This window comes from Embiotoca jacksoni, unplaced genomic scaffold (genome assembly GCF_022577435.1).
Source record: "Embiotoca jacksoni isolate LCO1_2020_lvr unplaced genomic scaffold, fEmbJac1.0.p SCAF_45, whole genome shotgun sequence".
Taxonomy (NCBI): domain Eukaryota; kingdom Metazoa; phylum Chordata; class Actinopteri; family Embiotocidae; genus Embiotoca; species Embiotoca jacksoni.
Window position 1 is genome coordinate 1912117 of NW_027185398.1, and position 22755 is coordinate 1934871.

Genomic DNA, 22755 nt, shown 5'->3' on the forward strand with positions numbered 1-22755 from the left:
TGTGCCCTCAGTTAGCTTCTCAGTTAGGATCGTCTTCGCCAATGTTTGCTGGCATTCCTGCGAGGATTAGAGTTGTGCCAGAGAATCAGAGTCAGCGACGGGCTCGTTATCTTGTTTTGAAGTCCTTTTTTTTTTTTATTTATTTACCTCTGCAACATCTTCAGACTCTGTTATCGCCATACGGGACACCTCTTTGGTTTTAAAAGACTCAGAGGGTCGAAGTACGGAGCCGTTTAAGGGAGATTCAGGAGAACAAAGAGGGAAAACAGAAGTATCTTAGAAGCAGAAGAACAGAACAAATCTAATTTATTTATGTCTCTTTTAAATAAATAAGTTAAAAGTATATTAACTGAGCCATAAGACACATTCATTCAGAAGGTTTTCAGGGTAAAATCAGTGACTTTTGATTATTTTAAAATGTGAAGAAAAAAATCTAGAAAATGTATTGAATCCTCACTGGATAAATATTGAAAGCTCTTTTAAAACAGACAAACTAACAAACAGCAGGACAAACTCTGTTCTTGTATAACTATTGACTTTAACATCACACTTATTACAACTTTTAGGCGAACTAAAAGTGTTCGTAGCTTCCAGCTCTGAAAATTGTTTCCGATGCAGAAGTGCCTTATGCTGCAATACCAGCGAGTGCCACTAGAGGTCGGCTCCAAAAAGCCTCCGGCTCCATAGACTCCCATTCAACTTCTCTCATCAAATCCAAAGTGAATAAAATGTGTCCATCAGTTATCTCGGTGTTGTTAGCTAAAGTCACTCCTTCTTATTAGTTTTCTGGAGGTCCATCTGAAAATAATCCCTCATTCACTAGAAAAGAAGATTCAAGAAGACCTGTTTTTGGGGGCGTGTCTGTTTGATTGACAGGCCTGTGGTGCAGTCAGGTTACAGCTATCGGTGGGCAGGACGTAGTATCGTCAGGTTTCCAATCAGATCAAGTCAGATCCACCGCTGGCTCCTCCCCCAGCTCGTCTAAATATGGTCACTTCCTGCTCCAAACCTGCTCCTCAGGTGTGAGTATCTGCTGCCTCTCTCTCTAAGTCGCAATATTCTTTGCAGACAAAACTTTAATTCCGTTAATTAAAAACAATATTCACCAGATTAAACTTTAGTAAAAAATGTTTTATTAATGCTGCCCCAGAAAGTTCAGAGATGAGAATCACTTTATCTTCCTTTATGAAGATGGTCAATTTGCCGAGTTTAACGAGAAACTGTAAAAAGTCATTCAATAAACGGTGATTGAATTTTTGACGTTTTTAATCATCATCAAAGTTTGATTATTAATAGTGCATTCTGTATTTATCATTAAATTGTATTGTTTGTTCATTATTTGTAGGGTTGACTGATAAACACAGAGCAGGACTGAGAGTTGCAGCAGCAGCTGATGAACAGGACTATTAGTTTCCAACCGGTGACCTTTTAAGAGACAAACAAACTCCCATCGACCGATCCGTAGTTGTTTTTAATTTTCAGCGGAGCACTCGGGGGGGGCAGAAGGTAAAAATAAAATAAAAAGTTGCTGCATTGAAATCCTACTTCAGGGAAAGCTTGTTTTTCACCACCAAAGAGGAAACGTTTTTTGTTTTTTTATAACGCAGCAGACTTTGGGAACATGTTACTCAACCTCCCCACAGGCATCATTAAAGTTTCATTCAAGAACCAGCAAAAAAAAAAAAAAAAAAAAAAAGCAAAAAAAGAATTTTGTCTGTTTACTAATTCACTCTCTTTTTCTTCTGGATGATCCGTTCATCCATGAATTCATTCAGTCCTTCCTGCTGTTGTTGTTGATTTATTTTGGCTTTAGGGATTGTTGTTTTTTAGTTCATCCTCTTTTAGCAACTTTCCAGTAAAAAAGTTCAAACAAATTTTCTAAAATCATGATGTTTTATTCTTTCTTTTCACATTACATCCAGTTTACTCCGTCTTTCATCTGCAGACGCAGCTGTCACATTAGGTGTAAAATGATGATGTAAAAACGAGGCCGCCTGGGGGGGATGATGGGGATTAATTCAAAAAGGCTCATTTATTCAGATCATTGTTAATGATTCTGGAGGGATTTGGTGCCTTCAAAGCGCCCTCAATGTTGACTGTGAAGACATTTTGTTTTTATTTGTTTTCAGTGTCTAAATTTATTTTGCAAAGTTTTATCTCCAGATTTATTTATTTTTTACGTTTTCTAAATATTTAAATACAGACCCGAAAATATGCGAATGTGGTGAAAGGTCAACTTTACCTGAGTGTGAGTTAAAGCTGACATCGGTAGTTTTAATAAAACACAACAATATATCTGCCACTTTATTTTAAACACAGAACTTTTGCAGATGTTGTATCTCAGTGTGACCTTCCCGATTTAAAACACGATATATAGATGAACTCAATAAATAACGAGCACTTTTGATAAGTATGATAAGTTATATTTCTCATTGGTTGAAATAAACATATTAGTACTGGGTGATATATATAATATCCTACCTGTTGGAAAGATTTATTAAAACTGAAGACAAGGCAGTTGAAAAGAAAACTAAGAATATTTTAGTCTGTTCTGATAAAACATTTTTCGAGTTTATTTTTTTTATTAATATATTTAACTAAGACAATTATTTCCATTAGAAATTAATCAGTCAGTTACATTTTCTGATTAAAGTTCGAGAGCCAAAAGTGGCACCTTCAGATGTTTAGATTTGACCAAACAACGGTCCAAAACCCAAAGATACTTCATTTTAAAATAAATCAAAACAGCTAAACAATACACCTTCATATCTGAGATGATAAAAATCACAAATATTAATCATTTAAAATTAAACTATGTCAACCAACTTATTTATTCAACTCGTTTTTTTTAAGTTCTCAGATTCAAAAATAACAGACATGTTTCTGTGTTTCAGAGTCGGCCGTGAGGTTAGACGAGAAGTCCTACCTAAGGTACATCCACAGGATGGACGAGGACAACCAGGAGTTCAGACTGTCCCTGAGGTTCAGGACGAATCAGCAGCACGGCCTCATCGTGTTCACCAACAGCACCAACGACTGGGGAACTCTGCAGGTATTTATTTATCTTTTGACGCTGCATTTAGAGAGAAGAGCAGGAAACTGGACTTCATTCAAACCTATTAAGATTCAAGCTTTTGTAGCCCTATCAGCCAATCAGATATCAGTCCCAGCTCACCTGCATTATGTACTGTAGACATAGACTGTATATAAATGTTTCCAGGTCTGAAAAATGAGGCTGATGCGGAAGTGTCTTCAGCTGCAATACCAGCGAGTGCCACTAGAGGTCGGCTCCAAAAAGCCTCCGGCTCCATAGACTCCCATTCAACTTCTCTCATCAAATCCAAAGTGAATAAAATGTGTCCATTAGTTATCTCGGTGTTGTTAGCTAAAGTCACTCCTTCTTATTAGTTTTCTGGAGGTCCATCTGAAAATAATCCCTCATTCATTAGAAAAGAAGATTCAAGAAGACCTGTTTTTGGGGGCATGCCTGTTTGATTGACAGGCCTGTGGTGCAGTCAGGTTACAGCTATCGGTGGGCGGGACGTAGTATCGTCAGGTTTCCAATCAGATCAGTCAGATCTGGTTCCTCCCCCTCAGTTCGGCCAAATATGGTCACTTCCTGCTCCAAACCGCTCTGAACTAGCAAAGATGGTGACGGTCGGGACTTCATAACGTCCGACGATGACCTCACTGCTGGAGGTCAGAGAGACTGTAGGTCATTTCAACCATTACATCTTTTTTTTTCTGTTTTCTCAAGTGACACACTTTAGCGAGACTAAATAATGTAATTAAAGTCAGTGGTGAAAACAGCGACTGCTGAATGACACTCAAAACTCATTCGAGTATGTTACGGCTGATTGTTGTTCAGCTGTTGCAGCATTCACTTAAAACTGGTCCAAGGTCGAAGCAGGAAAGAATAGAGCTGCTCGTCAGCGATTGTTGTGTTCGCATGAGACGGACACCTCATTGTCTGTCGCTTTGAAAAGTCTCAACAGCTCAGGCAGATCAAAAGAGAAGAAACGGCAACGCGCAGACGGCAATTTAATTACAAGCGAAGGAAACAGGAAATCATTACTTTTCATTCATTTCAAGTAAGTGTAAATATTTGCTGTGTTCTCCCCCGAGCGGGGACTTCATTTATTTTGCTCTTGGAGTACACTGCTGCCGTGGAGAGATTAAATCTCTTCCCTAATTTTCAGATGCTGTTAGTGTAATGTTGTTGTTTGACACTCATTTGCTGTCAGAATGATAAAAATCAGAGCGCCGCTGATTTAATCTCGAGGAGTTTGTCACTCGGGAACGACGACGACGCATGAAAGCTTTTCGTTTCCTGCTCAGATTCACAAACAACGGCCGCACGCTCGACTGGACTGATAGCATCTTAAATGCCAAATTTCACGTTTCTTTTGTTTATCGTGTTGAAATACTTGATGTCTGGTGAGCCCTTTAGTTTTTTACATTTTGCCGTCTAATCCCAGAACAGCAGGACGCTCTGCTGCGTTTCCAGGTCGGCGTCGGCACCTGTTGACACGCCCGAAACTCGGCGAATCAAAATCAACTCGATTTAAATTTGTTCTTTTGTGGCGAACGCTGACATTTCAGACAAACGTTGCCTCCTTCTCGTGGAAACACCGGCTGAGTCCCGGCCCGTTGACAAGAAAAGCCAACGTCAGAGAGGATTTTCTGTTCTTTAGCCTTTGAGTCTGTGATTTAAGAAAAAATCCTGCAGACGAACGTTCGGCATTTCTCCCTTTTATCTCGGTGCAGCAGATCGTTTCATGTTTAATTTAACGTGCTTAAATGCTCGATTGAACATTTTAAAACGTTGGATTTCGAGGCCCGTGATGCCGGTCTGGCTTATCCAGCGTAATCAGCTCATCAGTGCCCTTTTTAACGGCAGTTGTGACGACCGCTCACCCCTGAACGCAGCACGTTGCCCTTTTCCCTTCTAAAACACGAGGGAAGAGGAGGATTGGTCTCGGTGCTACGACGCCAGGTCTACTGCACCATATTAAACGGGCACATTGAAAGAGAATAACGAGCTGCTGTGCGTCTCCGTGGATTCTTAGAAAGCCTCCAGATCTCGTCGGTGTGCTCCTTCAGAAGAAAGCAAAAAAAAAACACAACAAAAAACACAAACTTGAAGTTCAGACGTATTTTTCCTTTTATTTTACACCATCACATTTGAAATGGAAATGGTGAGCACTCAAACGAGGAGCAGTTAAGGTGACTCGTCGGTGGAAGGAAGAACGCCGTCCTTGATGAGGAGTGACAGCTGAGACCTGACAGCCGAGCAGTTTGCACACTCGCTGGTGAACAAAGACGCCGGTGTGGAAATCGGTGGACAAACGCTCCGTCGCAGTCACACAAACTGACTCGCGTGTCAATTCAGGCTTTTTTTCTCTGCGACTGAGCAGAGACCTGAGATTTTTCACTTCGACGAGGCGCCGTATTTCCAAATAATCTCGGTCTGTAACAGCAGAAATGAGCTTTTTTTCAGCCTTGGTAGTGCCATGAATTTCGTTGGTTGGTCCCACCACCTTATCCTCCATTGAAACACCTCAACAGCTACTGGACAGATATTTATGGCCCTTCGGGGATGGACACTAATGACCTCTAAAGAAATTGTTATCACTTCTGCTGCAAGCTTTGATGTCTGCCTCAGGATCGCAGACTGTATATAAAAGTGTTCGTAGCTTCCGGCTCTGAAAAATGAGGCCGACGCAGAAGTGCCTTAAGCTGCAGTACCACCGAGTGCCACTAGGCTCCAAAAAGCCTCCATAAAAAATGCTGAGAACTTCAAATTAATCAAATATTGATTTTCTGACTAAAAAATATTTTATCTTATATTTCAAAGTTGCTCCTTCTTCTTCTCTGCCAGTTATTAACTGGTAACACAAGGGGGCGCTGGTCTGTGATAGCCAATCAACTGCGCCCCCGTGCGGCGTCGTATCTGCGCTTCACATACATGACATGCGAGCGTAAACACACTCGGCGTGCCGCGGCTGTTAGTCGCATACTGAACTTCGCCCGGCGGCGTGCACTGATGTTGTAGAGCTTCGGTCGCTGAGAAGCTTCAACTTGACACGGCTCGCGCTGATACTGTAAAAAGAAAAAATTCCTCCGTGCATCAAGCTGCGCTGCCTCTCTTCAAATATCCACCATAAATCACGGCAGAAGCCAAAGCAAGCCATGTAAAATAGATTAAAACACAAGCAACACGGTTTTCGCTTGTTCCTCTGCCAGCGCTTCAGCGTCCATCCCACAATAAGCCCCTCCCTCCCCCCTCCTGTCCCATCCCTGCCGAGCTGCCATTGATCCATTTGAAGAATTTCACAGGTCTATCCCTCCAAAAATGAATCATTCCTCTTCGGGGTTGTTTTGTTTTTTGTTTTTTGTTTTCATCTTCTCAGCTACAGGGAATAAAACAGAAAACTCTGGCAGGGACAGAAAGCAAACCGGCATCCACCAGAAGAACAGCGTGAAGGCTGAGCAACCGACGGGAAAGAGGAAAGAAATATATAAAACCCCTGAGAGAACAAGCATGCAAAACAAAGAGAGACAAGCGGTGATTAAAGAAGCAGGAGCCAAGCGTTGGGCATCAATAATGCAACGCGGCCTTCGGCATCCGACGGGGTGGTGCTTGGCAATTTGCAAAATACACAATTCATCTGTATATTTAACAGAGAAGATATGAGGAGGCGTTTCTTTACATAAAGAAAACATGAATACATAAAAGGTACAAGGGGGAAAAAAAAAAAAGCTGCTGGCTCGTTACTTTTTAGGAGCGCCGAGCGTGCAGAAACGCTAAGCCGCTCCCGCTGATGTTGATGAAATGCTGAGCAAACCTGTATGTGTGTGTGTGTGTGTGTGTGTGTGTGTGTGTGTGCGCTGCGTGGTGTAGTACAGGAGAAACACGAGAATCCGACAGCAAAAACAGACTTTATTTGTTATATAAAGGACACAAACATGCAAGTCTCTTCTTAATGTCTGCAGTCAGCTGGATGCAAAGACTGAATATAAAAGTGTTCACAGATTCCAGGTCTTAAAAATGGTTCCGATGCAGATGCGCCTTAAGCTGCAATACCACCGAGTGCCACTAGAGGTCGGCTCCAAAAAGCCTCCATAGACTCCCATTCAACGTTCAACAAGTTTCCTGTATTTTGCTATCGATTATTAAATAATAATGAGAGGCTCAACTAAATACAAAACCACTGAAATGTCACTGAAATATATAATTTATTCCACTTTTTAAACAACATGTCTAAATGTCTTCTGACATCTTCTGTGGGAGAAATAATAACTGCGATAATTGAATGTACAGATCAATATAACAAGCAGCTCAACATGACGCACGGCCACGAAATAACAAAGCCGTGAATAAACATCAAATATGAATGACCAGATGTTGTAAAATGTCAAACAGAATTAAACCTCCAGTTCCTGTTAACATCCTTCTGTAGTTCTGGCCTTTGAAAAGAAAGATTTTTAACTTTGTTATTAAAAAACAAAACAAAGTAGTCTTAGAAGTGTCTTCGAACTCCCCTGAAGGACAGAAATCAATATGGAGAATTTATTACAAGAAGTTATTGGCTGCAGTGTCACTGCAGAGCAGTATTACCTGAGAGATTCCTGAGTTTTTCAAAGAGTGAATTGAATACCAAAGTTTATTTAAGTAATTTAACAGATCTTTGTGCTTAACTTCCGCCGCTCCCTCCGTCCGAGAAGCTCCTCCTAGTTTTGAAAAGTTTTGATTCCCTTCATCGTCGATGGATTTTCTTTCTGACCTTTTATTTCCCTTCGACAGCTGACCGACGGAGAGCTGCAGTTCAGGTACAGATGTGGCAACGCGTCGCCCGGCTCGCTGCTGGTCCCGTCCCATCCCGTGTCCGACGGCCGGTGGCACAGCGTCCTGCTGGAGGTCAACTCCTCCTCCATGAAGCTGACCCTGGACCAGCGGCACCCGGCGTCCGCCGCCCTCGCCGAGCCGTGCCGGATGATGCGCTCCCACGGCGCGTTGCTCTTCGGCCGTCCGTTCGACGGCTGCCTGGAGGGCCTGGAGCTCAACGGGGAGCCGATCAGAGCTGGGGACGCGGCGGAGTGGGCGGGGCCGGGGAGCAGGAGGGTGTTTGGCGTTTACAGGTGCTGCGGCGGAGTGGGAGGAGCCTGCGACGGCGAGCCGTGTCAGAACGGAGGGGTCTGCGAGGAGGAGGGCGTCGACGCAGGTGAGTGGAAGAAAATCTGAATTTTATAACACGACGTTAAGTAACAAAGCAAGTTCGTTTGGACCAAACAGCGTTTCCTGCTGAGCATAAACACAGATTCTCACAGAGTGACTTCACAGACAGTAACAGGAGACTCTCCACTGCATCCTTTCATCTCGGTGCGCTGCAGGCGGGACTTTGGGTGTTTTCAGCAAACGAAAATACACAACGGTTCATGTGCGCTTGTAGACCAGCCTTATAGTGTAACGTGTACAATTCAACTGCACCGTCATTTCGTTTGATTTTCTTTCTCCTCATGTTCCCTGTCAATCTCTAGTTTCATCTGCCAAGAATAAAAGGAAGACAAATTAAACAAATAAAGAAGAAAACTGAACAAAACTTAAAAACCAAGTCAGTTTTCTCCAATTAAATAATTACATGGATTTTCTAATAAAAATAAAACGACATAAGACACACGTACTAATTTAGTAAGGAAGATATGTTTTTAGTTGTTAAAACCTCAAACTGAATAATAGATAAGTTAAAGCTTAAGAAGTACAATTAAAAGGTCTAATGTAGAGTTGAATTAATTAAAACCTAGTTTCAACAAACAGAATCAGCAGAAACTTCTGCATAGTGTAGCGCTGAAACCAAAAGCATAGACTCACTTAATTTAGATATAAGTGTCTAATTGTTTTGGCATTAAGAAGAAAAATAACTCAAATATCCTGAGATGACTTTTCACTCCATGAACTTTGTGTTTAAAGCAGAACTGGAGTCTGAAGTGGGTCAAAAAAATTAAATAAAAAAAAGCGGCGACAGCTCCGAGCTCACAGTTGTAGATGATTCAGAAAATAAATAAAAACCTCCTGCAGCATTGTTTTCATAAAAATAAAAAAAAAAACAGCGAGACGAGGCAGCAGTGAGGTCGAAACCAGTGTACATCTTTTCTCAATTGTCACTCGGCAACAAACTTTTATGACAAGCCCGAAACTTACAACGAGCTGGTCCTTCTGCCGACCGATCTCTGGGTATAAAACTAGACATATATCTCACTCCCTCGGGGCCACACGGCGCCGCTGTTCGTTTCAAATAACTATTAGAAACACAGTGAGGCCACACTGTTGCACTGGATTATGGAGCGATAAGACTGACATAATAAAGAATAAATCTCTAAAAGAATAAGGAAATCAATGTGGAAAAATAAAATGGATTGAATAAATTTAAAAAAAAAAATACCCAGAGCATCAAATGTGGGTTTATCTACTATTTTTGGTCGCTCCAAGCACCCGTACCGTAACACCACGGATAGTCGCTCACTTCAAATCCTAGCGGCGGCGAGCTGGACCGGTTTGGTTTGAACACATGACGCGGTGCTAAAATCTTAAAAGCACACGAGTCCATCGATATTTTTTGTTCATCAGATATCTTTGTTCATCAGATATCTTTGTTCCAACCAGATTGAGCTCGCTGAGCAGTTTAGTGTTTCTATATTCTGTATTTATTCAGTTTGAGAAATCATCTCGATCTCCTCTCCGTTGCTAGGGGTCGTCGCTAAGGGTCGGACTACTTCCTGGAGCGGTAAACATTGCGTACGTTACATACGAGTCTACTGACGCGGCCGATTGTTTTCCAGTTTTCTTAGTCATACTAATGTTGCCATGTTGCCATGGAAACGGAGATCAAACTAACAAAAAGTGCTATGTTTTAAAAGACACATTGCCCCACAATATGAACACACTTTGAGTACATGTTTTATTTAGTCGGTAATTTGCTGTATAAACTTCAGTGACAGTGTTAAAGGACACCGTTTAATTAAACTATATTAGTGCGACTTTTTTTTTATTTATTTTTTTAATTTATTAATTAGGAACCCAATTTGTTTTGGGGCTGAAAGTAGAAAACTGACTGAAAAAAACAGGGGTTTTTTTGGTTTTTTTACTATAACAAGTGCAGAATAACTAAACCTGATATCAGCTCCTCTGTAGACGCTGGAGAAAGAAAACACATTGCAGTTTTCCAGCATTGTATATTTTCCAATATTTCCTCTCTTTCACGGACAGCTTATCCAACTCTGCCTTTGTTTGGCCTGAAAACCTCGTGTGACTCTCGTCCCTCGTTGAGACGTTCCTTATTACCATTTTAGGTTATCACTAATTGGACAGATGAGTCGCAGCTGATACGCACACCTGCAATTTTACAGATAAAAGAGCCGCAGCTTTTAAGCACTGTTCTCTGTGAGGCTGAAGTCCAGTCTTTCTCTAGCGAGGTGGATATGGAACCAAAACATAAAGCAGGGAGAGATACTGATCTCTGGAGGAAGCGTGTAAACAAAGAGACCCTAAAGCTGTTATCAGCAACCTGCCGCCTGATGTTATTTCTTTACTGCAGGTTTACCTGGTAGGTCACTGAACTGTATAAATTCTTATTTTGCTTTGGTACAAAACGGGAAAAATGTCCACTGTTGGCTGTGCGGAGGTCACAGCTAGGTATTACTTTTTTCTCAGGACTTTATTCATCATTGTGTCAAATCACATTTTCAGTTATGCTTCAAGGAATAAAATCTATGGTTGCGACGCCCCAAAAAAAACACATAGATTTCATTTCCCGAAAGATCCTTCCAGGTGAAGGAAATGTAATCTGACAGGCGGTAAAAACAACTGTGGATGTGTCTTCTGTTTTTTGTTTTTTTTCCAGTCATTCCTTTACTGTTTTACTGACGCCTCAATTCTGTTTGAGATTTAAAAACAAAACGGATGTGAAGTAAATAACAAGACGAGGGAGATCAGTCATGTTGAACTTTTTCCTCTTATTGAACCACTTAAGTCTTTGTTGTTTATGTCAAAAGAAACAAGTCTTTTAAAAGAAAAAAAAAAAAAAGGGGATAAATGCCACAAACGCATCAGAAGTGCACCCACGAGTTTTAGAAATGGAACCGGCTCAGTGGTCCTCACGGGGCGTTAAAACACAGGATTTTGATAACAAATTGTCGTACAGAAGTCTGTAACTCCTTTTGTGTGCTTTACGGCCCCAAATGTCATGAATACTAAAAGAATCCAGGGATGTAGACATCATCAGCGCAGACTGACACTGAGCACGGCAATGCCAGGGAGGGGGTCAAAGGTCATCCAACTGGTGGATGGCTAGAAAAGAAAAACAAAAAGTCAGGTAGATGAAAGTTAATCTCCCCCTGATATCAGAGCAGTTGTTACTGTCTGAAGTTGCATGTGTCAGGCTGAATGCAGAACCTGATGAATTTTCAGTATTTCTGCATAAATATGGAGGTACCGAGAACCAAAATAAACAAAGCAGAGTAATTTATTGATCGAGGAAAACGATCCAATAAAACATCCGTGAGTGGCAAAAAAATATGTGAGCTTTCAGTGTCTGGTACTGAGGTCTTTTAGAAAACATCTGGTCATATTTATGCAGAAAAAACAAAAACAAGAACAAAAACAGGAAAAACAAGAACAAAAAAAAGAACAAAAACAAGAATAAAAACTAGAACAGGAACAATTTTAAAAAATGTCCCCTGGGGGATTAATAAAGTAACTACCTAACCTAACTTAACCTAACAAAAACAAGAACAAGAACAAAAACAAGAACAAAAACAAGAATAAAACCAAGAACAGGAACAAAAACAGGAAAAACAAGAACAAGAACAAAAACAAGAATAAAAACTAGAACAAGAACAGGAACAATTTAAAAAATTTCCCCTTGGGAATTAATAAAGTAACTACCTAACCTAACAAAAACAAGAACAAGAACAAAAACAAGAACAAAAACAAGAACAAAAAAAAGAACAAAAACAAGAACAAGAACAAAAACAAGAACAAGAACAAGATCAACGCTGTGACAGTTTCTTTCTGCTGATTTGTTCTGTTTTTTTTCCTCTAAATATCAAACACTTGTGAGTTGTCTCCGGTTGACCTTTGCTTTGATTATTTCCTGCCTGTAGGGGAAACTCGCCGCGGCTTTGATCAGTCGTTCTTGTCTCAGATGTCTGGGTGTGTTTTATTTGCTCTGCAGAGATCCGCTGCAGGTGTGCGGGACTCTTCCACGGCGCCCGATGCGAGCTGGCCGACAACCCGTGCGCCTCCCAGCCCTGCGCCCACGGCAGGGTGTGTGTTCCCAAACCTCAGGGATACATGTGCAACTGCTCGCTGGACAACTCCGAAGCAAGGTAGACACGACGCGCACACACTTCACCTACACTTCACCTGTCTGGTTTCCAACTATTTCTAGTGTCTAAAACTGACCGACAAGCTGTTCTAGAGGCTTTTACAGAACAATTATGAGGGAACTCCGAAACCTTTACAATGAACATGTTAAATCAGTCAGCCAAACTCAGTACCGAAAAGAATTCAGTGATGAAGCAATTATCCGATTAACGGAAATGTCAATTAATAATTTTTGCAACATTAATAAAAAAGGTTTTTTTGCCACTTTTGGTTAGAAGAACATGCAGAAAACACAAAAATATTGCATTATAAAAGTTAATATGATTGTATTAGATTGTATTGTAGAGTTAAGAGCCGCTACAAGCAACCAACATATATTTTGATTTATTATCACAAACTATGGATGACTGCAGCTGAAGTGAAATCACTGGTTACACGTTTTGCAATTTACCAAACAAAATGTGCTGGTTGATGAAAAAAGTTACGAAAGTTAAACTGATTTTGATAGACAATATTCTACCTTTTGGATTTTTTTTTTATTGGCTAATTTGTTCCCCAAATATTAAATGTAAGAATCTGCTTCTTTCTCACTTGATCAGAGTAAAATAAATAATAATTTAACATCACTATTTTCAATAGTCACACGTTGTTGGCATTCAGAGATTCATGACTAAACGATTAATCAAATGATTTAAACTCAATTAACAATTAGTGGATTCAAAGTTATTAACAGAATTCTACCAAGCAATAATTTTGAATTGAATAATTGTCTCTCTTATCTTAATAAAAATAGCATTAATTCTCAGCTTTCATTCGGGTTATAAACGAACGGCTGCTGGTTCTCTTGGCCTGCTATGAAAATTAACTGATTAATAGGAAACCATGATTACAAATACATTGATAATGAAATTGAATAGTTGCAGTCCAAAGAATAATGAGAAAAAAAAAGAATAGAAGTAATCAGTGATAAAGATAATTACCAGCAATCTTAACCCTGACATCCACAAAAGGGTAATTAGACACAGAGTTGTTATCATGACTCCAACGAGGCCGAGTAAACATAAAATAAAAGGAACACAACACAATGCAGCATCACTTGCACTCGAGTAGCCGTGTATATTTGCATGTCTATGTGATTGGACTTTCATACTCCAACACAAACACATTCGCTCATCACCCCTTAAACCGGCGAGTCGTATTCCCCTCACACCACCGACGGCCAGCCAAAGAAATTACAGCGGCATTTGCATATTCCTCCTTTCATTAAAAGCCGCCTGTGGAATTGCGTCCATGTTGCAGGTGAGATTTTCATTAACTCCCTGAATGAAAAATTGACACCGCCGGATCGTAATTGCAGGAAGTGGGAGTTTTGCCGTACGACTCGTAAAACAAGCGGACGTGTTTTATTGCATCATACTGTAATCAGTCCGCGCAGTGGACAGAATTATAGTTATAAATATGTTGATTGAATACAATCTCCGTGAACTAACAGCCGTCCACTCATCCAAATGGTGTCAAATATAACGGAAAATAATACACGACTTGATGGAAACTTTCCAAAAACTCCTCGTTCAAGAGAAAAACAATAACCGCTGTGTTTCCTCTGAGGTGCTGCTGCAGCGAGGGAATTTTTCACTTGGGAAATGAGCAGTTTTGTGTAAAACAGGAGTGACAGGATTTTGTCAATGTGGCAGAACCAGTTATCAGACGGAGCTGGAAGATGGACGGCCACAAGTGAAGCTTTTAAAAAAAAAAACCATCTTTTTGAGGATTATTTTATATTTAACGACGGGAGTATTTTCAGATGGACCTCCTGGAAAACTAATCTAGAAGATTGAATTTAGCAACATACAGGAAACTCGTGGAAATAATTAGAGAAGCTGAATGGGGGTCTATGGAAACCGTCGCTTTTTGCAGCCGACTTCGTGGCACTCGGTGGTATTATCTTTATCTCTATAATCTTTTGTCATTTTGATCTTGTTTTAATTGCAAATAAAGAACAACTTAATTCCTATCTAGCTATAAAAAAAAAAAAAAAAATTCAATCAGACTTGTTAACTTATCTGTTAAAGCTGCCATACAAAGTTAAAACTGATGGTTGTTTATTGTTTTCCAGTTAAGAAGTGGTGCATGTTAAATGTTACACACTGAACTGTACTTTGTTGCGATGCTAAAGTTATTATAATTACATTATAAATGCCGCATTCCTACATGTCTGCAATTTGAATGCATTTCAACAACTGTGGGCGTTGGCACGTTAGTGTACTAGCGTTGTTATTAATCAGCTCAAAGTGCTGCTGAACTTCACTGAGACCACAGCGGAGGTGTAGAAAGCGCTGACGAAAGCTGTGATGTCTAACAGCTAAACAGACCACAGTACTATAAAGGAACAACATTTCCTTTGGTCTCACCCTCAGGACAGAACTTTTGCTCCAGCAGAGGCCAAAAAATACAATCTATTGAGTTTTGGGAGCTTTGTGGGAACAATACACAACAACAAACGCTCAAAATGTATGCATTGTGTTAAATCTGGCTTCCTTTAATCATTCAGGTGCCACAATGAGATCAAAGTGTGTTTGCCCAATCTGTGTGTGGGAGGGTTTGACTGTAAAGTCACCGATGGGACCATCCACTGCGACCCGCTGCTTCAGGTCAGTCAGAACTATCCTCTTCTCTGTTTTTAATGGTTCTTACTTGGTAGTTTCAGGAAAACTTTCCCAGGTGTCGTTTCAATCCGTCATCATCCTGTCTGTTCAGGTGTCTCCGATGATTGGCTATGTGGAAATCATGGAGATCAGCGGCAGTGTGCTCACATTGCTCTTCCTGGTCGGCATCTTCGTCTGCATCAGGAAACGATATGTTCAGCACAAGAAGAAAAAGCCGGTCTGCGTCCAGGACTCCAACGGGTAAGAGGGACATTTCTTTTTAGTGTAAAATAAATCCTCATGTTATTTTACCAGTCCAGAGTGCTTGTTTTTACACTGTAATAAAATCAGCATCTAATCTTTTAGACCCTATTGGCTGTAAAATCCACAAATTCACCACCTGCTTCTAAAATAAAATTCCAGGGATGGATTTTAAACTCCAACTCTTCTAACAGCACAAATAGAAAACATAGTCCAGTGGCTTTCTTGATTTTCTGCAGTGCATTTAAACCACATGTATTTAAAAAAGGCAAAAGGGTCAGCAGCTGACCCGAAACAGAAAGTGACTGTAGGATTTCTTCAATAACACAACTATGAAGTTGTACATGGACTTCAGTAGAAACACTTTCTTGGAGAGATGTTTTAGTTGCAACGCTCAGCCGGGCTAAAATAAATCAATCCGCTATTTTCTTTTCACCCAAACATCTAGTTAAAGCTGAATTAATGATTTTTATTTATTTTTTTTTGTTCATCAGAGGGCAAAGCATGTACAAAACCACTTCACATGCCTTAAACAAACTGAATCAGTGTTAACGAGCAACATTACCATCCGTTTGGAGTCCGTGTTTCTATCCGGCTAGTCCATAGCTGAAGAAGCTCTTAATTGACCAAAAATGAACAAATTAAAAAAAAGTTTCGGAGTTAAGAATTCAGGTATCTGTAAAAACTGCACAAAGAGTAGAAAACAAATTGAGAGAAAACCGTTTCTTACAGATATTTCCAGCCCAGTCTGGCCAAAAGCCTCAAAGCGGACTGCCTGGAGGTCACACCCATCGAGATGAGCTCGCTGGTCAGCGCCACCACCAACCTCGACCACAACACGCCGTTCAGGTCGCTGCGGCCTCACAGCCAGATCAATTCGTCCGGAGGCAGGTCTCCGAAGATGCAGGGGCCGGTCGTGTGCAGCGTGGCCCCCAACCTTCCTGCCAGGCCGCCGTCGAGCTCTGACAATGACTCCATCAGGAAGAACCACTGGGACATGGACTATGAAGGTGTGTGTTCATGTTCGCTTAAGTTAAAGCCAGACGAACCAATCAGCTGGGCTACTACAAGTGCCGTCATAACTGTTCAACCCTACTTGCTTAAAAAGCCCAGTGACCTTGACCTTTGACCCACCAAATTTATATCATTTCATCCTCGAGTCCGGGAGGACGTTTGCACCAAATTTGAAGAAATTCCCTCGAAGCGTTCCTGAGATAAAGCCCGAAAAACCACAATGGCTCCGGCCACAGCTACCAGCGAGGAGGCATGAAAAGATTTCCAAGAGACGCAGTTAGCAACATAATAATATAAAAGTTTCACCTTCTAAGTTGAATGAGAGTCTATGGAAACCGGCACTTAATAATAATAAACTTTATTTGTATAGCTTCTTTATGCAGCTCAGAGTGCTTCACAGCAAGAAAATGACACGCAGTGCTTCACATAAAAACTGAACAGCTAGAAATATAGAAAAGAAACGAAATGCATGAGAACAGAAAGAATACATATAATAGAGTTGAAATAAAAGGGCGGTAGTTCAAGTGCAGGCAAGTAAAGAGATATGTTTTAATCTTGCTTTTAAAAGTATGTACTGAGCTGAAGTGATGGAAAAATATCAAATGCAATGAAGAACAAAAGAAAATCAATGGGCAACAAACTGAGGCGTGTCATCGTTCTCTGTAACGATAGAAAAGGTCAGAAGAGGCTGAAAGATTCACTCACTCAAGGTCATAGCAAACAAGTATTTAATTGTGATGACGACTGGTGCATCATGGGAAACGCCGGACTGTCTGTCAACACGCGGCGCTGATTAAACTCGGGATGAGACATTCGTAGTCGAAGCCGACCGGATGCGATAACATCAGGAAACAAAGTGGTTTCTCTGTTTCGTCGCTCCGTATATCTTTATTTTCCTCTTTCTCTATCTATGATTGCTTCACTCTCATCATTCACGTCGCCATTTTTCTCTGTCTATATTTTTCTCTGTCTATCTGTCCTTCTGTAATACCCTCCTTTATTCATCGTTGTCTTTTCTCCTGTCACTCTCTGTAAAACGTCTTTTTCTGCCTCTGTCACTTCCTCTCGCTCAGTTTTGTTCTTTATGTTTTGAACTCCCTGTGCCTGTCTAATACAAGTGCCACTCACATCAACAGATACATTAAGGAAGATGCCCTCGCAAACTGAAATCAATGAATATTTGGCACACAAAATAGTTAAAGAAGCACCTTTGATTGACATTTTTACAAATCATTGTAAAGCACAATGTTTTGATCGTTTGGATTCAGCCTCATATTTAATCTCCTCCACATCACTGCTCCAGAAATGCATGCTGGTCCGCAGTTTGCGTTCACACCACAGGTTCCTGTTTATTTTATTTTTTTAAATTAAAAAAAGAAGTAGTTTGTTTATAAGACTTCGCCCTGAACTTGAGCCTCCTTAAAGTTAACTTCTCCTTTTTATTGAGACATTTTTGTGCATTAAAAAACTCTTTTGCTTCATGTAGAAATTAAGATTTTCACCCATTTTGCTAATGATTGAATCTCTTGAATTCACACCTCAAAACAAGTTTATTTCACAGCAGCTGGGAGGATTTTTGCTGAGTCGGAAGATTCTTTGTCCCTTTGAGGTTTGCTGATAAAAAGGATTTAGGGTTAGAAAACTAAAATGTTCTTATGTGAGGCCCATTGTCTTCCCACCTACTCACTTTATCACTCTTTTCTCTGTTGCATCCATCCGTCATCCATCCATCATTCATCCATCATTCATTCATCCATCCATCATTCATCCATCATTCATCCATCCATCATTCATCCATCCATCCATCCATCATTCATCCATCATTCATCCATCCATCCATCATCCATCCATCATCCATCCATCCATCCATCATTCATCCATCATTCATCCATCATCCATCCATCCATCATTCATCCATCCATCCATCATTCATTCATTCATCCATCCATCATTCATCCATCATTCATCCATCCATCCATCCATCATTCATCCATCCATCCATCATTCATCCATCATCCATCATTCATCCATCCATCCATCATTCATCCATCCATCCATCCATCATCCATCCATCCATCCATCATCCATCCATCCATCCATCATCCATCTCTCTGGACTATTTGTCTCTTTCTTTTCTTCTTGTCGTGCTCATTCTTTCTCTTCTCTCCTTTTGTATGCAGCATTATTTTTTATTTTTTCTTCTTCCATGTAACATCAATACAACCGAGCCGTAACTCACACATCCACCTATGTTCTTGAGACAAATGAAGAGAGGCAGATCGGGCGTTCGTCTTGCCATCGTTCCCCAGGCAACGCCGGGCTGGCAGGTCATTCGTCTGCTTGACCTTATCACAGAGAATAAAGGACACATTCCTGAACCACTGCACTCGGTATCCGAGTCATTAAAGGAGACGGCCTCATGAATCCTCAACATCTAGATCTAGATTTGCCCTGTGACCCCGCTACTAAATCCTCTCTGGTTATTGACCAGACTTCAGGTTGATCTTGTGTGTCTTAGGCCCCCCAAAAAACCGGTTGAAATGTTGTCCGTATACACAATATAAAGTATCAGTGTACTAATATAAAAGAATAAAAACAGGTTTAATAGTCATCATCGCCATTAGTGAATGGGTGATAACTCACCAATCAAAAGGTCATGTACCGATTACTAACAACTCCTTCTGCTTTACCGAGTATGTGCAGAAGGATAAATGCTTGAAATCAAGTGATTTATTAATTTTCTAAATTAATTATTGGATAAAAAGTGAAACTGCTCTGTAGCTGGAGCTGAAAGTCACGGACGGACGGACGGACGGACGGACGGGAGCGCGAAAAAACATTCAGCCCTCAAATCACATTATAGCTTTTCAACTTGTCAGCTACCTGCGAGCCGTCATGCCTTCGTTCCTAGCGAAGCGCGATTTCATTAACAAATCATTATTCATTTTTTTTGAACGTCCTTTTCGAGGCTGTTTCAATACAAAATTGTGGGAAACAACTACAGGCGTGTGTTGCTGTGGGGGAATGCTGGGAATTTAAAAGTCATTTCATTGCTGATTTGTTCGCCCCCACCCGGTCTCATCTCTCAGATCTTTCCAGCTTAGCTTGCGAGCCACATCCACAGTGAAACAGGCCTAAAGACACGCTACGGTGAATTTTGACATTAATTATGATCTTTATTTTCCTTCTTACGCACTTGTTTCATTGATTAATTCTCAGGAGAGGCTCAGAAGCTGCACACATTCATCAGCTCGCAGCTAAAGTGCATAGACCTTAACAAATAAAAACAATATGTTTGTAGGCTGTTTTATTTACATTTAATGAGGCCTTGAATAATTTCCATCTGGACTTCAGTTGGAAGAAAAGGATTTTTTGAAAAGTTTGGTTTCGGTTTGGTGTAAAAAACCTCTTTGACTGAAACTTTGAGTGATAAGTAATTTATGCCATTTTTGACCACTTTTACAGGTGTTGGCCGCGATTCAAGATGTTTTCATGTTCTCTGCAGCTCTTGATTAATTCCATTTTTTTGGCTCATGCAAAAGTGGAGAAAATAACCAGTGAATCTGAGCGAAATGCTTCCTCAGAGATTGAAAAGATAGCTTCAGTTTTCGACTTTGATACAAAATAGGAAAAAGAGAGAACAGCACAAAAAAGATTACCAGTGTCCGACGCTGCCTCAACTAAATAATCTTGCAAAGTACATTTGTGGAAGTGCTTTAAGCTGCAATACCACCGAGTGCCACTAGAGTCCATAGAGTTTCCATAGACTCCCATTCAACTTCCCATTAAATTCTCAGTCAATAACATTTTTCCACACATTTTCTGTATTTCATTTGCTAAAGTCACTCCTTCTTATTAGTTTTCTGGAGGTCCATCTGAAAATAATCCCTCATTCATTAGAAAAGAAGATTCAAGAAGACCTGTTTTTGGGGGCGTGTCTGTTTGATTGACAGGCCTGTGGTGCAGTCAAGTTATGGCTATCGGTGGGCGAGACGTAGTATCGTCAGGTTTCCAATCAAGTCAGATCCACCGCTGGCTCCTCCCCCTCCCCAGCTCATCCAAATATGGTCACTTCCTGCTGCAAACTGCTCCGAACTTCATCAAAGCCGTTTTTATGTGAACAAGAAACTTCTGCCGTTTACTACCGATGTTGCAGCCTGCGGCGAGCGATCTGAGACGCGTTCCTGCGTTCAGAACGAGAACAACTCCGACTCTTAACAAGTTATTGAACTGTGCAAAAGCGTGGAAATTAACACAAGCACCAGATTAAAGAGTGTGAATGAACGATGTCTTTAAAGTCCACAGAGGGAGATTTAAAAGGTGCCTGTCAGGGTTTCCATCGCTTTAGCCCAGAAACATCTTCATTGTGAAAATAGTCATCTCTTCCTCCATCTTTCACTTCGTCTAACTCTCATCTATTTCATGTCTCTCCGTCTCTCCCTTCATCCTCGATCACTCTTTCACAGTCTCTCTCACTCTTAAAGTATTTTCTTTCTCTTTTTTTTTCTCTCTCTTCTTTCACCATCTGTCTCTCTCCTGTTTCTCAACTCGTCTCCCTCCTGCTATTTAATCTCATTTTCAATCTCCATCTCAATGCTCACAGCTCAGAGTCTGCTTACTATTCTCAGTGACTTGAGTGACAGCAAGAGGCTTTTTTTTTTTATATATATCATTTTGTTTGAATGAACTGTATAATGCGTCCGCCTTGTTAGTTGGAGATTTTGGAGCGTTCGAAGTGGTAATCCTCAAGAAGCCTCGTTTTTGTTTTCAGACTTTGCCTCACATCTTTTCTGCTCAGCGCTCATCGCTGGAGAGTTTCTCGTCAGTCACACAGTGTGAACACAGCTGTAGTACCGGGATTATTAATATTATTTAATCGTAGCTGTGGTTATTATGGTTAGTACTATGAAGTGGTTTTAGATCCTTCATGGTAAAACTTTATTCAAGTGATTTTACAATCCAAAACAAAACAATAGTTTTCCAAATACTTCCACAAATACTGTTTAAGTATTAAATGCCGTTTTAAACTGTCCAGATTGTTGTATAAATCGATGCATATTTTGATCTCTTTGCTAAAAACTAATAAAAAGTACGATAAATGTGCAGGTAGATTAAGACTCCGCCAGGTAGGTAAAATCACTCGGTTTTAACTTCAGTAAATTTTACTTTAAAACTCTTCATTTTATGACGTGTCTTTGCTTCTGTGTCCTCGGACGGATCTTTTCAAATTTCTTGGAAAGCAGTGACTTCTGACAGCTGAGATATTGAATATTGAGAACGAGTAATTCATGAATTCATCTAATAGTCTATGAACAACTAGTTTAATTTTCTAAAGATAAAAGTTGTCTGTAAACACTTTAAAACCATTTGTTTTTCATCTTATTGCCTGTTTTGTTCAGTCAAAAGTTCACAGCACAAGGACTTAATTTACAAAGATATAAAAGAGAAATAAGATGTAAATCCTCGACATCAGAGAGTTTTGAACAAGTGCTGCATGACTGCTGCCACGAAGACTTCAGTAATAAATCATAAAAAATAGTCTTGTTTTTCCAATTAATCGTTTCAGCTTTAAATAATCTCGTTTACATCAGTGGACGTAATAATAAATAACTGAAGTACGAGTCACTGCAAGGTCATCAACAAACCGAGGAACAGCAGCTGTTCTTCTGCTCCTCCTGTTTTAATTCTACACAAGTTGACTTCAAGAATAAATAAATAAAACCTCTCCCGTGTGTAGCTTCTACTCGTGACTAGCACATCGGAAAGTTTGGCCCTTTCTCATGAAAATAAAGTATTTCAAGGTGTCGGGAATCAGCTCGAGATAAGTTTCGGGAAAACACTTAAACATTAAAGGTCGCACAAACATCCGGAGGAGTTTATCTTTAAGGTCGCCCCTGAATTGTCTTGATGGTAGTTGGTCGTGGAAGTGGGAGGAGGATTATTCTACTTTCACAGTCACTAGAAGTGGTTCTGGATCAATCATCGGCCTTAAAGTAAAAACCAGGAGACACTGAGCTTTCCTTAGACCCCCTTCCTCCCCCTCCCCCCTTCTGCTCCTCCAACCCCCCACTTCTTAAAAATCTAGTGATGGGATTTAATATGCAAACAAGTGAAAAGCCTTTTTTTTTTTTAGTTCAAATCCATTCGGCGCACAGCAGCAACTGTCTGAGTGAGTATTAACATTAATCTGTCCGCTGACAGCGAAGTGTTGATTTGAGGTGTTTGTTCAGTCGGAGAGCTCGTCTGACGCCACGGCAACCGTTCATTACGTAAGGTTTGTTGAATGTGGACTTACAGAGTCCTGCAGAGGCAGATTCTGCACTCTTAAAAGTCTTTTCTGAGCCAGACAAAATTATTTTACTGGAAATTCTCTTACTTCTCTGTCAGATTGTGACGTTCACGAAGGCAAAGATGAGTTTCTATATATTATATAGAATATTATTATATATA

General features: G+C 40.4%; 1 protein-coding gene across 1 annotated transcript in view; it reads left to right on the forward strand.

Moving 5' to 3' along the window:
* The window catches only part of fat2 (FAT atypical cadherin 2), an 89066-nt gene that overhangs the window by 62258 nt on the left and 4053 nt on the right, over positions 1-22755 (forward strand). The window contains exons 22-27 of the mRNA XM_069169445.1: positions 2895-3052; positions 7808-8225; positions 12234-12387; positions 14937-15036; positions 15143-15291; positions 16024-16301. Coding sequence (XP_069025546.1) covers positions 2895-3052; positions 7808-8225; positions 12234-12387; positions 14937-15036; positions 15143-15291; positions 16024-16301 — 1257 coding nt within the window. The remainder of the gene's footprint in view (positions 1-2894; positions 3053-7807; positions 8226-12233; positions 12388-14936; positions 15037-15142; positions 15292-16023; positions 16302-22755) is intronic.